We start from the raw sequence: 13,587 nt of genomic DNA on the forward strand, positions 1-13,587 counted from the left end.
AAACTGATATATTTCATAATTTATGAAGGCTCAGTTTAAATTTAGATATCTTTCATTTCTAGTTTTTAGATATTTATTTTTAAATCCAATTTAGAATTTAATTGACAAATTAATATTGAATATCTTATTATGTGTTTTCTTGAAACCTTTTTTATTTTGTATTTTGTATTTTGTATTTTGTATTTTGTATAATGTATAAGAATCCATTTACCAGCAGAGCATTAAAGATAGGAAATGACTGTTGTGTTTACAATGGCAGCGGCCTCACCTCTCCACGTTCTCCGTTCCATCCCTCGTTTTCAACCTCCCGAACTTAATTCTACAGCTTTCGACCGGCTTCTTCTCCCTCTCCTTCTTATTCCTCTCTCTTTCGATTGCATCGGTTGATGTGGCCGGCGTGGGGAAAAGTCCACCTCCCTCCGCGCGGCGGCGCTATCACGTCCCCCTCGCCGCCCCCGAAATCTTCATTTCTCATCCGCTCCTCTTCCCTCAAGGATATTCTCTCCCTCCTCGACGATTACGAAGCCGTCGATCGTAACCCCTCCACCGCCTCCTCCCGCTCTTCCTCGCCCCAGCCTCCGCCGCCCCCACCGCCGCTCGTCCACCACCACCGCCCGGCCTCCGCCGCCCTCCGTTCTTGGTGCTCTCCGCAGGAGCAGGACCCGTTCGGCCTCCCCCCCGGCGAGGAGAAGCGTGTCATCCTCTACTACACCTCCCTCCGCGTCGTCCGCCGCACCTTCGAGGATAGCTCCGCCGTACGCGCCATCCTCCGAGGCCTCCGCGTCGCCGTCGACGAGCGCGACGTCTCCATGGACGCCGCCTTCCTGCGGGAACTGAGGGCCGTACTCGGCGGCTGCCCGAAGCCCGTCGGCGTCCCGCAGGTGTTCATCGGGGGCCGTCACATCGGAGGCGCGGAGGAGCTCCGGCGGCTCCACGAGGCCGGCGACCTGAGGCGGTACGTGGAGGGGGTGGCTCAGGCGCCGCCCGGAACCTGCGAGTGGTGCGGCGACATCGGCTTCGTGATGTGCCGGAGATGTAGCGGTTCGCGGCGGTACTACTCCAAGAAGGGCGGCGCCGGCGGGGGTTTCCGGGCGTGCACCGCGTGCAATGAGAACGGGATCGTCCGGTGCACCCGGTGCTCTCCCCCCACCGCCGTCTGATCGCATCTGGACCGTCAGTAATAGATGTCTCTGTTCCTTGCGTAAAGCAAGGAATTAATCACAGTTACAATAATATATTAATAACAATATATAGGAAACCCGTACTGTGTTATATATCTTGATTAATTTCTGTTTAGGAGACATGCGATTTCCTCCTCTAATCCTTCTCTAATCGATCAGATCCGTTATTTTCTGCGAACTAATTAAAACGTGAATAACCCCACCATGCGTGATTTACATACCCAGAGTGAAAATATTTTCATCTCATTAATCTGTGTGATGAGTATGTTCATTACACTTAATTATAATATGAACTCTAATTATTTCCATCCCTTCACGCATTAGACCACAAAGACAAATGTAATAATTAGAGTCGTTATTAATTTCAAGAAACAACATTAATGTTGTACGAAACCGCTAGAATGTGTATGTTTACGGGCTGAGTAACGTTTGTACTCGAAAACGTGCGAGCGGTCGAGAAATTCTCGTGTGTCTGCAAGTTAATTAGAATACAACAAAAAAAATACTTAATCAATTTAAAATTGTGAACTACTTTTTATTGTTTATTGAAACGTGATCGAGCTGGAAAACAAAAGAAAAATCTTTTTTTAGGATTTTGGGATTTTAATTGAAGTGCTGGAAAAGAAAGCAGATTGCCATCCGTTATCCATCGTCTTTTTAACGACGCCGCTATACGCACGCATGATGCCGCGCATGCGAACGGAAGTAACGGACTCGTGTCTCAGGTGGCGAACGTGTCGCCTGGCGAGGGCTCACGCTTTCTCCGTCTTCCAGGTTTGCCTGTACGTGTCGTCAGCCTGGTGCCTTCCCCACCGCCTCCTGCTTCTTCTTAAGGACGCAGTACTAAAATGACACTTCCGGCAATAGCAGAGCTGCCTGCTGTGAGCATTTTCGACGGAGGCCGCGTCGCCGGAGGCTACATTATGTCGTCCGAACAAGAAAGGCGAGAGCTTGACGAGAGGGCGAGACGGGGGGAGACGGTGGTCCCAGGTGGTACCGGCGGGAAGAGCCTGGAAGCTCAGGAACGCCTCGCTGAAGGTTAAATTGATGATTAATTAGCTGGTTGAATTGATTAACTTCTGCACCATGAATGGGCGCAGGGCGTAGCCGTGGAGGGCAGACTCGCAGGGAGCAGCTAGGGACTGAAGGGTACCAGGAGATGGGTCGCAAAGGCGGGCTGAGCACCACCGAGGAGTCCGGCGAGGAGCGTGCGCAGAGAGAAGGCATCCCGATCAAAGTCGAAGTTCACGAAGCAAGAAGAGACTGATCGTGCATGATCCCCAATCTCTGTAACAACTCGTGGAAGTCTAATTGTGTATTTGAGAGTATATGTAAGCACGTAGCAACGATGGCTTAGGTTTGGTTAGTCTGGGTACGGCGCCGCACGTAGGTTTGTCAATCATGCACGCACTCCTGGTGTTTGTGTTTTTTGCAGTCTGCGCGCATGTTGTAGTTTGTACATCAAGTGTCTTTTCTAGTTGCATAATGAGATAGATGTAAACAGCTGCTTTCATGAGGTTCTATGACACTGTGCGTCTTTAACCAGCACATCGAACTACTTGTTCGATAACAGTGCCTACATATGAAGAGATCCACGCAGCAAACAATAATATAAACACGCACACAACGTGCCTGCGGATAGGGACAATTTATTTGATTGACTGAATATCATCAACCAAAGTAGAGCAAAATCGCAAAGCAAAATCGCACAATTGTTTTAAAAAGAAAGGCCGCCAAGTAAATGGGAACTGAAATCTCTTCCAGCGATAAAGAAAGATAGTGACTAGAGGATTAATCCAATAGTTGGGCAAAGGAAGGCATTGTTCGACTTTGAAACAGAAAAAACAAGTGTATGACCTATCATTCCATGTAGGAGCGGTCAGGGACGAGCAGGATTTCCAGCACCAACTGGACGAGGAGCTTGACCAGGCTTTGCCAGATCATCCTGCAATAAAAGCACATGTTAAACGGTGAAGCATTAATCAGATAAGAGGGTTGCACATTGTAGACATCATTCTTTTCGACTGTCGAGGGCTAACATACGTCTTTGCAAAAAGGGGTGCAAAAAAACCGTACTGATCTCGTTGTCGTCAATTGCTCTATGTTTGTGTCAACTATTTGGATTTTTAATGTAGAACCTAAAAAGGGAAAAACTTGGGGCTTCATTTCTTTTTAGTTGAATGTTTGAATGCAAGATGCGCACTTAAGTTATTTCATGCAAGCAGAAAGCAACATTAAGACACAAAAAAATGAGCCTATATTGAAAATAATAGCAATAATATCACAACGTCACTGTATAACTCATTGTTTTGAGATGAATCGTGGGCCTTGGCCCCTGGAAGGAAAATAAAAATAACAATTAACAAAAGGGGAAACATTTAAAGGGAAATGGATAGGCAAGTCTGAGGGTGGAAAGGGCTAAAGGAACATAAATCAAAACATTTTAACTAATGCAAAGAAATTCTAATTTAATGAAAACATATTTAATAAAGAAGAAATCGTGATTAATTCTAATTTAATTTAAAGTTATAAAAGGACAAAAGCTCATACAAATTTGAATATGCATATTCGTCACTTTGTGGGGACTAATTTGAGGGGACTTGAAATTACACAGTTCAAACTAGGCAGCCCAAATAGGGATTAATAATTGGGTTGAACTAAACATGCTAGACGCTACAATTGCATCTTGGTGAGTATGAAATGAAAATTTGACCAAAAGGTCAAAATTGATTTGAAGGACACTGCCCTGATATTTTTGCTTCCATCAATAGTGCCATCGCTTAAATTTCCAATCACCTTACATCTTAATTAAATTCAAGATTAAATGATGAGCCTTGATCTTTCATATTCCTAATTAAAATGAAGTGTTAATTCCTATTTAGTTTGTGACCTTATAGGTGCCTCCCGATCCCTATAGAAGGGGATTCAATCCTCCACTTGCTAACATATATCCTCAAATTCTCATCTGTTAATTCAAGATTAAATGATGAGCCTTGATCTTTCATATTCCTAATTAAAATGAAGTGTTAATTCCTATTTAGTTTGTGACCTTAAAGGTGCCTCCCGATCCCTATAGAAGGGGATCCAATCCTCCACTTGCTAACATACATCCTCAAATCCTCATCTGTTCACTTGAGCTCCATTGTCCTAAGCTTATTAGATCTTGTAACATTATTCAAGATCAAAGTTCTTATATATTATGAATGATCGTGGACAACCATGAGCACCTAGAGCATGTTTTGGTGACTTCCCTACATCGTTTCTTCTAAAGGAAACTTAACTGCCATCTACCTCCATACAAACAACAGAACAAGTAATTGACATGCCTCTTGAAAGAGTTGAGAGTTATCATTTTACGTGTCTGGATGAAAAACGACGAAATATTCGATGGGTTGATTTACTTGTCTAGATGATCATAATGCAAAGGCAAAAATATCCAGGAGGTATAATATAAATTTCCAATTCCTACACCTCTACTAACAAAAATTAGCAAAACGTTTTATTCAAAACCAAATAATGAACAATTGCACCTGCTTAAAGCATGTAAGGATACCAAAATATTGCATTCATCCATAGCAACCATAAAAGCAGAGAAGTAGCACAAGAGAATGATATTACGAATACTAAGATGCACTCATTAAAGCCATTTACAAAGATATAATATGAAGGCAAGTAAATATAATAACACATTAGTAAAAATCCATGGAGATGCAATACCCGGCGTCTGAAGCGCTGTGGTGGCTCTCGGTTCCTCCTATCAGTGCGAGACCTCACCCTGACAACCTTCGAGTGGATTGCACAGGAGACACAATACTGCACCTTAATATACAGCTTCGGAAGTGTGTATCCTAAGATGTTTAAAACCTTTAGCCAACAAGAATGACAGATACCGACCAAATAATTCAAACAAAAATATAATACCATCAAAGGCACACGCCTCTTGCACATCCCTCACAGCAGCTTGCTCCACTATATTCCTCACAAGAAACCTCTTGATAGCCTTGTCCTTCGTTATGGCGTAAAAGTAGAGAATCAACAGAAAATCCCCAACAGACCGAAAAAAATATGTAAATGTAATATTTTCGCACGAAAAAACCAATCTTCTTCAAATGGGGGAAAAAAGGGATAATAAGAGGAAATGGAAAAAACTGTGATACCTTAGGGCAACACTTTCCGCAGTTGGAGCAGCGGATGAAGTTCACGTGACCTCTGCCGTGCTTGTTGCGTCCGCCGTTTCTGCGCTTGAAAGTCTGCAAAACGATTGCATAGAAATCGATCAGATGTGTGAAGGGAGAGGACGAGGACAGGTCGTGCTTCAATCGCTCACCATCTTCGCCGCCCAACTCCGACGTTTTCGACTCTTCTAATTAGGGTTTGAGACTGCCAAAACAAACTCGCTTTCGTTCTCACGCAGTTAAATATATATCCATCGTTCGCAGTACATTGCGATGGGACGAATTAATCACAACCGTTTATTTTCTTCATGGTCAGGGGACGGAGGTGATATAAATGGGCTTTTCGATGCCACAGAATGCCCACTTATTTCAACCATTATCATATGCATGTTTTATTAGGGTTAATCTAGAGAGTAACAAATGAATCTAATGCGCCGATTCAATTCCAATGATCCGAAAAATATTAGATTTAAATTGGGATTTTTGGATTCGGATTAGGATTTTTGGATTCAGATTAAGTTGAAGTTTTTTGGATTGTGTTAGGATCGGGTTTAGTTCGTATTAACTCGGGTCGATCTAAAATTAAGATTTAATGTTTTTTTTAAGATTAAATTAAATTTTATTTTAAAAATTAAGGTAGTTTTTATATATATCAATATTAAGGATAATATGATAATCATCAAATATTTGGATAAAAAATGGAGAACTATTAAAAAAAATTTAGTAAAAAAATATTTTTTTAATCATGTTATTTTGATTGGTCAAGTTATTCGAATTCGGGTTTAAAAGTTTCAGATTGTGTACAAGTTCGGGTCAATTTTCGGTTTGAGATTATTTTATAAAATTTGTACTTTAATCCGATTCGAAATCACTCAACCCATCCAAATTGACACTCCTAGGTTGATCCCACCTAGGAGGTTGCCCTTTCATTTTGTTATGGGGTTGGCGATAAGGGGTGCTCGAGGTAAGTGAAATCACATTCGGAATGAGAGAAATCACCTTTTGCTTCATTAATAAAAGTTGTTGGTCCCACGGTATAACCGAGTTGATACTCGGGTGACATATTTATTTTATTCGACAAGGATCGATTCCCGTGAAGTTTATTTCCCTAAGGATTAAATACCCTTCTGCCTATAAGGTCGTTTAGTACGTGATTTACCTTATTTTGTTTCGTTGTCATGGGGTCGGCTATGTTGGACGCTCTGCTTTTGCTTCATTTAATAGGCGTAGCTCTAAAAGTCAGCCATGACGATCCGATAGCATGAGATCCTGCTAGACTCGGGGACGACGTACTAGAGAGATTGTGAAAGGCGGTGACAAAGTGAAAAGTTCATACAGTTTGCCCAGCCAAATAGGGAAATCTTGAACTCTAATCTGAAGGAAGGACAAAAGTTGTCGCCGACGACTATATGGCAGTTGTCCTGATTCTAGGATTGAGCTACCATCAACAATGGCGATCGACGTCGACAGAACGACTCCAATTCTTAAAACAACATTGATCCGGTCCGGAAGCTAAGTCAGACGGACCGTCGGGTGAGGTGATGAGAATGTAGACTGAATCACGAAGTCCCGGAGGAGGGTGTGCTGAGATGGCTCCCGTGTTGACCAAGTCTTCAAAAGTCCTCTGGTCAACGCTACCTGCAGCCAGCGACCGGGTTAACCCGGCCCCCGGTACCCCGATACTCGAGGCAGATCCAACGAATATATGAGTACAAGACTAAGCCATGAAATAATGAAAATGCATATGAAATATGAACGAGGAACGTACCCTGGCCCAGGGGGCGCCCTCGAATGGGATGCGGCTCAAGTTGTCGCGACCCGGAAGAGTAGATGATTCTGATCAGGCTGAATCTGACGGTGAAGAGCCGAACAAGGTGCAGAGCCGAAAGATGAGCTGCAGGTCGAGAGATAATAACGACACGCAAGTCGGGAGATAATATCGGCACGCAGGCCGGGACACGAGATCAACAGACAGACCTAGACACTAGGTCAGCATGCATGCCGGAAAACGAGATCGACACACATGCCGAGCACGAGATCAGCACACAGACCTAGACACGAGGTCGGCACGCAGGCCGGGACACGGGATGAGTACACAGATCGACACACGAGACAACACACAGGCCGGTATACAACATCAGTACACAGACAAGAATACCACATAAGCACACAAACCGAAACATAACAACCGCACGAAGGCCGACCTACGATGATGGCTCAAAGGACCGATCAGTGTCGAAAGTGCATAGCGGCATGGATCGGATACCGGATCGACGTCGAAACTGTACGACATTGCTGCTCGGAGCATGACAGCAGCTATGTTGTCCGCGAAGCCATGGATCGGGCGGCGGATGTGCACTGTGCGCATGGCGTGGGTGGTCCAGCGAGCAGCAAAGGCAGTCCGACAAGCAGCGAAGACGGCGAGAGGGCCATCTGTCCCGACGGGCGTAGCCTGGGCTCGTCAGAGTGTGTCGCTGGCGAGAGGTGGCTCGTTGGAGTATGCTGCAGGTGAGAGGAGTGGTCGATGGTGGCTGTCGGCCGACGTCGCAAGGAGGAAGGGGAGGAACGGCGGCGACGAGGGAGGAGAGGAGGCGGCGAGGCCGGTGGCTGGTGACGATGAAGAAGAAGAGGCAGTTCTGTCACCGGCATCGTGAGGAGGAGAAGTGGCCGCACGGTGAGGAGAGGGAGAGGGGAAGAGGTGGTGGTCGGTCTCGGCTCCGGCGACGGCATCGTACATGTGAGGAAGAAGGTCCGATTCTATGGGTTCCTCCTGGCGACGGCGAGCACGAACCAAAAACAGCCCCTTTCCTTTCGGTTCACGGCGACTACGAGAGGAGGAGCGGGAGAGGAACGGTGGTCGGTCGTCACCTGCGTCGCGAGGCGGATGGGGAGAGAGGAGCACCGGCCTTTCCGGCAGTGGCGACGTGAGGAGCAGAGGGAGAGAGGAGAAGGTGGCGGCGCGTGTGAGCAGGGAGAGGAGGAGAGGAGGTGTGGCGGCCGGCGATGGCGTCATCTCCGGCGAGAAGCATGAGGAGGAAGGAGGTGTTGGCGGCTTGGTGGCGGCGCACGAACGAAGCCGAGCCCCCTTGCATGCTACAGTATTCCCCACTTAAAGCCCTAGTTAGCGAAAAGACCTAAATACCCTCCTTCTTTCCCCTTATTTCTTCTCTACCCCCCCCCTATCATATCTGTATCACAAGCCTCTCCCTCAAGTCTAGTCGAAGGAGGCGCAAGTCCGACTGACTAGACCCATCCAAACAAAAAACAGAATCGCTACTGAATGCAGAGTCATATCGCAGGTCTGTCATATAACATCGAACGAGTAGCTGTGGCAATGTTAAGCATGTGACTCAAACAGAATCGAGCGAGCGACGAGAAATAATTCGAAACACACGACAAGCAAACGATCGATCAGATGCTGAGGGAGACCGAGTGATATCGCGAAGACGCTCGGACGAGGCCGAGCAGAGCGATCGAGCGATTGCTGAGCGAGGCGAAAGGCGATGGACGAGCGATGTTGAATGCACGACCGAGAAAATGTCGTCCAAATAAATCGTGACCAGGACGAGTAAAAGTCGTAAGTGCGACTGGGAACGTGCCGATCGAGTGAGTGCCGACCGAGCGAGTGCCGACCGAGCGAGTGCTGAGCAGAGCGGCGAAGCGTGCACGATGAGTGCCGAGCAGAGCGGCGAAGCGTGCACGATGAGTGCCGAGCAGAGCGGCGAAGCGTGCACGATGAGTGTCGAGCAGAGCGGCGAGTGAAGTAATGAATGTCGACCGAGCAACAGCGGTAAGCGAAACGTGGGAGCTGAGTGCCAGGCAGAGCGGCGAGTGGGGCAGTGAACGTCGACCGGGCAACAGCGAAACGCGAATGATAAGTGTCGAGCAGAGCGACGAGTGAAGCAAGTGGGATGGGTGCCGGGCAGAGCTGCGAGTGAGTGATGAGCGCCGACCGAGAGGTCGTTGGGCGTGAGAGCATGCTCACTTATAACTCGCACTGGGGCGAGAGTCTGGGACAGCCGACCGAGCAGCTCGGTCGTTGGGCGTGAGAGCAAAGCTTACTTTTAACTCGCACTGGGCGAGAGTCTGGGACAACCGACCGAGCAGCTCGGTCGTTGGGCGTGAGAGCAGAGCTCACTTATAACTCGCACTGGGGCGAGAGTCTGGGACAACCGACCTGAAAAGTCGGCATAACAGCAAGTGAGTGGAGTGATGAGCGCCGACCGAGAGGTCGTTGGGCGTGAGAGCAGAGCTCACTTATAACTCGCACTGGGGCGAGAGTCTGGGACAACCGACCGAGCAGCTCGGTCGTTGGGCGTGAGAGCAGAGCTCACTTATAACTCGCACTGGGGTGAGAGTCTGGGACAGCCGACCGAGCAGCTCGGTCGTTGGGCGTGAGAGCAGAGCTCACTTATAACTCGCACTGGGGCGAGAGTCTGGGACAGCCGACCGAGAAGCTCAGTCGTTGGGCGTGAGAGCAAAACTCACTTATAACTCACACTGGGGTGAGAGTCTGGGATACTCCGGTCCGAGACCGGTGGCAATAACTCAACCCCGAATGGGGGAGATAAGAAATCCGATAAGTTGGTCCAAGACCAGTGAAAACCACTCAACCCCGAACGGGGGAGATATGAAATCCGATAAGCTGGTCCAAGACCAGTGAAAACTGCTCAACCCCGAACGGGGGAGGATAAGTATTGAAGCTCATAGAAGCGAAGCCTGTAGCAATATAAGGGAATAAAGCATTTATCATACCTGGTCACGGAGTGGTGTCACCTGACTGAGGATCTGTCTCGGTCCCTTAACTCCCGAATACCCACGAAGCGAGGGGAGAGGACGATAATATGAGCCCAGACCATCGGAAGGAGTGAAGTCCATAGCCACACAAGGGAGCAGCGTCCGTAACAATAGGAACAGAGCACCATGAATGTAGGGAGCAGAACCTGTAGGCGGAAGATGCTGCAAAACAGGTGAAGGCAGAGCATATACTAATGATAGAGTAAAGTGCCTATAGCAGTAAGAGAATGCTGATCCCATGGTGAAAGATGCAGAGCTTGTAGTAATAAGAGGATGCAGAGCCTCATGGTGAAGGGTGCAGAGCCTGTAGCAGCAAGAGGATGCAGAGCCTCATGGTGAAGAGTGCAGAGCCTGTAGCAGTAAGAGGATGCAAACCCTCATGGTGAAGGGTACAGAGCCTGTAGTACACCTGATCGGGGAGCTAGGCCCCTGGTCCCTTATTAGAGAGTAAGGCTCCTAGCCTGTAATCAAAGAGCGAGACCCTTAGATCCTGATCGGGAAGTCGTACTGCGAGTCAATGATCGGGGAGCTGTGTCCCTAGTGCATGAGCGGGGAGTTGTGTCCCAAGTGTATGTGCGGGGAGCTGGGTCCCTAGTGTCCGATCAAGAATCGAAGGCCCTAGTCTTTGACCAAGGAATTAGGATTTTACTCTCTTATCAGGGAGCTAGATCAGTTCCTATAATCGTAAAAAGGGAGCAGAGCTCGTAGCGTACCTGATCGGGAAGTCGTGCCAATTGGTTAAGGGTTTGTCTCGGTCTCCTAACTCCCGAATACCCGTGGAGTCAGGGAAAAAACATAACGGAAAAACTAACCTGTCAGCCAGCTGAAGCTTCACTCGATCCCTCGACTCCCGAATACCGGTGGAGTGAGGATAGAAAATAATATGTGCATCGAGATCCTCCGGGATTGTGATAATAGCAAAGAACCTCCCGACGTCGTCCATCTTCACGTTCCAGAACAGGTGAAGGATGTTCCCACAGACGACGCCAAATTGATCCGGTCCGGAAGCTGAGTCAGACGGACCGTCGGGTGAGGTGGTGAGAATGTTGACTGAATCGCGACGTCCCGGAGGGGGTGTGCTGAGATGGCTCCCGTGTTGACCGAGTCTTCAAAAGTCCTCTGGGCAACGCTACCTGCAGCCAGCGACCGGGTTAACTCGGCCCCCGGTACCCCGATGCTCGAGGCAGATCCAACGAATATATGAGTACAAGACTAAGCCATGAAATAATGAAAATGCATATGAAATATGAACGAGGAACGTACCCTGGTCCAGGGGGCGCCCTCGAATGGGACACGGCTCGAGTTGTCACGACCCGGAAGAGTAGATGATTCTGATCAGGCTGGATCTGACGGTGAAGAGCCGAACAAGGTGCAGAGCCGAAAGATGAGCTGCAGGTCGGGAGATAATAACGACACGCAAGTCGGGAGATAATATCGGCACGTAGGCCAGGACACGAGATCAACAGACAGATCTAGACACTAGGTAGGCACGTAGGCCGAGAAACAAGATCGGCGCACAGGCCGAGACACGAGATCAGCACACAGACCTAGACACGAGGTCGGCACGCAGGCCGGGACACGGGATGAGTACACAGATCGACACACGAGACAACACACAGGCCGGTATACAACATCAGTACACAGACAAGAATACCACATAAGCACACAAACCGAAACATAACAACCGCACGAAGGCCGACCTACGACAATGGCTCTAAGGCCCGATCAGTGTCGAAAGCGCATAGCGGCATGGATCGGATACCGGATCGACGTCGAAACTGTACGACAGTGCTGCTCGGAGCATGACAGCAGCTATGCCATCCGCGAAGCCATGGATCGGGCGGCGGATGTGCACTGTGCGCATGGCGTGGGTGGTCCAGCGAGCAGCAAAGGCAGTCTGACAAGCAGCGAAGGCGGCGAGAGGGCCATCTGTCCCGACGGGCATAGCCTGGGCTCGTCGGAGTGTGTCGTTGGAGAGAGGTGGCTCGTTGGAGTATGCTGCAGGTGAGAGGAGTGGTCGATGGTGGCTGTCGGCCGACGTCGCAAGGAGGAAGAGGAGGAACGACGGCGACGAGGGAGGAGAGGAGGCGGCGAGGCCGGTGGCTGGTGACGATGAAGAAGAAGAGGCAGTTCTGTGACCGGCATCGTGAGGAGGAGAAGTGGCCGCACGGTGAGGAGAGGGAGAGGGGAAGAGGTGGTGGCCGGTCTCGGCTCCGGTGACGGCGTCGTACATGTGAGGAAGAAGGTCCGATTCTATGGGTTCCTCCTGGCGACGGCGAGCACAAACCAAAAATAGCCCCTTTCCTTTCGGTTCACGGCGACTACAAGAGGAGGAGCGGGAGAGGAACGGTGGTCGGTCGTCACCTGCGTCGCGAGGCGGATGGGGAGAGAGGAGCACCGGCCTTTCCGACAGTGGCGACGTGAGGAGCAGAGGGAGAGAGGAGAAGGTGACGGTGCGTGTGAGCAGGGAGAGGAGGAGAGGAGGTGTGGCGGCCGGCGATGGCGTTGTCTCCGGCGAGAAACATGAGGAGGAAGGAGGAGTTGGCGGCTTGGTGGCGGCGCACGAACGAAGCCGAGCCCCCTTGCATGCTACAGTATTCCCCACTTAAAGCCCTAGTTAGCGAAAAGACCTAAATACCCTCCTTCTTTCCCCTTATTTCTTCTCTACCCCCCCCCCCCCCCCTATCATATCCGTATCAAACATAATAATCATGGAATTGATATGAGAAAATGTTACTTTCTTTGGTCGGCTAATAAATTTGATTCATTATCTATATGTCTGATGCCCTCAACCTTAATCTTCTTGATGATTGACGCAGAGCTCTTTTTTTGGCATCTACATGTCCTTTGGGTCAATATCTAGGTTGACCTGCCAATCAAAATCAAGATGGGCTAGGCTTAGTCTAAAAGGCATTTAACTTAGCTCAAAGGAGGTTAAGCATGCTCCTCTTTGCAGATTACAACTAAGGAACCAGTTTCAAATTCCATCTCAGTTTCAAACTCCATCTAGGTCTCAGACACCGTCTTAGACTTCATCTCGGTCTCAGATGTCATCTCAGTTTTAGACTCCGTCTCAATCTCAGACTCCATCTTGGTCTCACACGTTATCTCAGTTTCAGACTCTCTCTCAGTCACAGACGTCATCTCAGTCTCAAACTTTATCTTAGTCTCAGACTTCATCTTAGTCTCAGATGTCATCTCAGTCTTAGACTCCTTCTCAATCTCAAATGTCATCTCAGTCTTAGATTCCATCTCAATCTCAGACTCCATGTCAGCCTTAGACCTCCTCTTAGTCTCAGACGTCGTCTTAGTCTGCCCTATCGCATCAGGCAACAACTTTGCCTTAGCCCTAGCAACTAACATCATTCTTCTCAAGCAAAGCTATACATTACGTTTTTTAAAGTCATTTCGTACTGATGTCACTTTCTCTATCC

At 48.5% G+C, this 13,587-nt stretch overlaps 3 protein-coding genes across 3 annotated transcripts; 2 read left to right on the forward strand and 1 right to left on the reverse strand.

The window, feature by feature from the left end:
• Positions 1-269: 269 nt before the first annotated feature.
• LOC122034868 (uncharacterized protein At3g28850-like) lies at positions 270-1,166 on the forward strand. The gene has a single exon (XM_042594227.1). It carries the CDS (start codon positions 387-389, stop codon positions 1,158-1,160), a length of 774 nt encoding a protein of 257 aa, XP_042450161.1. The 5' UTR covers positions 270-386; the 3' UTR covers positions 1,161-1,166.
• A 539-nt stretch (positions 1,167-1,705) lies between these two features.
• LOC122034869 (late embryogenesis abundant protein EMB564-like) lies at positions 1,706-2,704 on the forward strand. The gene is made up of 2 exons (XM_042594229.1): positions 1,706-2,219; positions 2,282-2,704. The coding sequence occupies exons 1-2, from the start codon at positions 2,030-2,032 to the stop codon at positions 2,446-2,448; spliced, it is 357 nt and encodes a 118-aa protein (XP_042450163.1). The 5' UTR covers positions 1,706-2,029; the 3' UTR covers positions 2,449-2,704.
• Positions 2,705-2,919: 215 nt separating this feature from the next.
• On the reverse strand, positions 2,920-5,584 carry LOC122033328 (40S ribosomal protein S26-1-like). Its single transcript, XM_042592335.1, has 5 exons — positions 5,509-5,584; positions 5,339-5,431; positions 5,103-5,187; positions 4,899-5,029; positions 2,920-3,126 (listed from the first exon to the last, which is right to left on the reverse strand). The coding sequence occupies exons 1-5, from the start codon at positions 5,509-5,511 to the stop codon at positions 3,061-3,063; spliced, it is 378 nt and encodes a 125-aa protein (XP_042448269.1). The 5' UTR covers positions 5,512-5,584; the 3' UTR covers positions 2,920-3,060.
• Between the last annotated feature and the right edge of the window lie 8,003 nt (positions 5,585-13,587).

The sequence above is a fragment of the Zingiber officinale genome, chromosome 11B (genome assembly GCF_018446385.1).
Source record: "Zingiber officinale cultivar Zhangliang chromosome 11B, Zo_v1.1, whole genome shotgun sequence".
Lineage (NCBI taxonomy): Eukaryota > Viridiplantae > Streptophyta > Magnoliopsida > Zingiberales > Zingiberaceae > Zingiber > Zingiber officinale.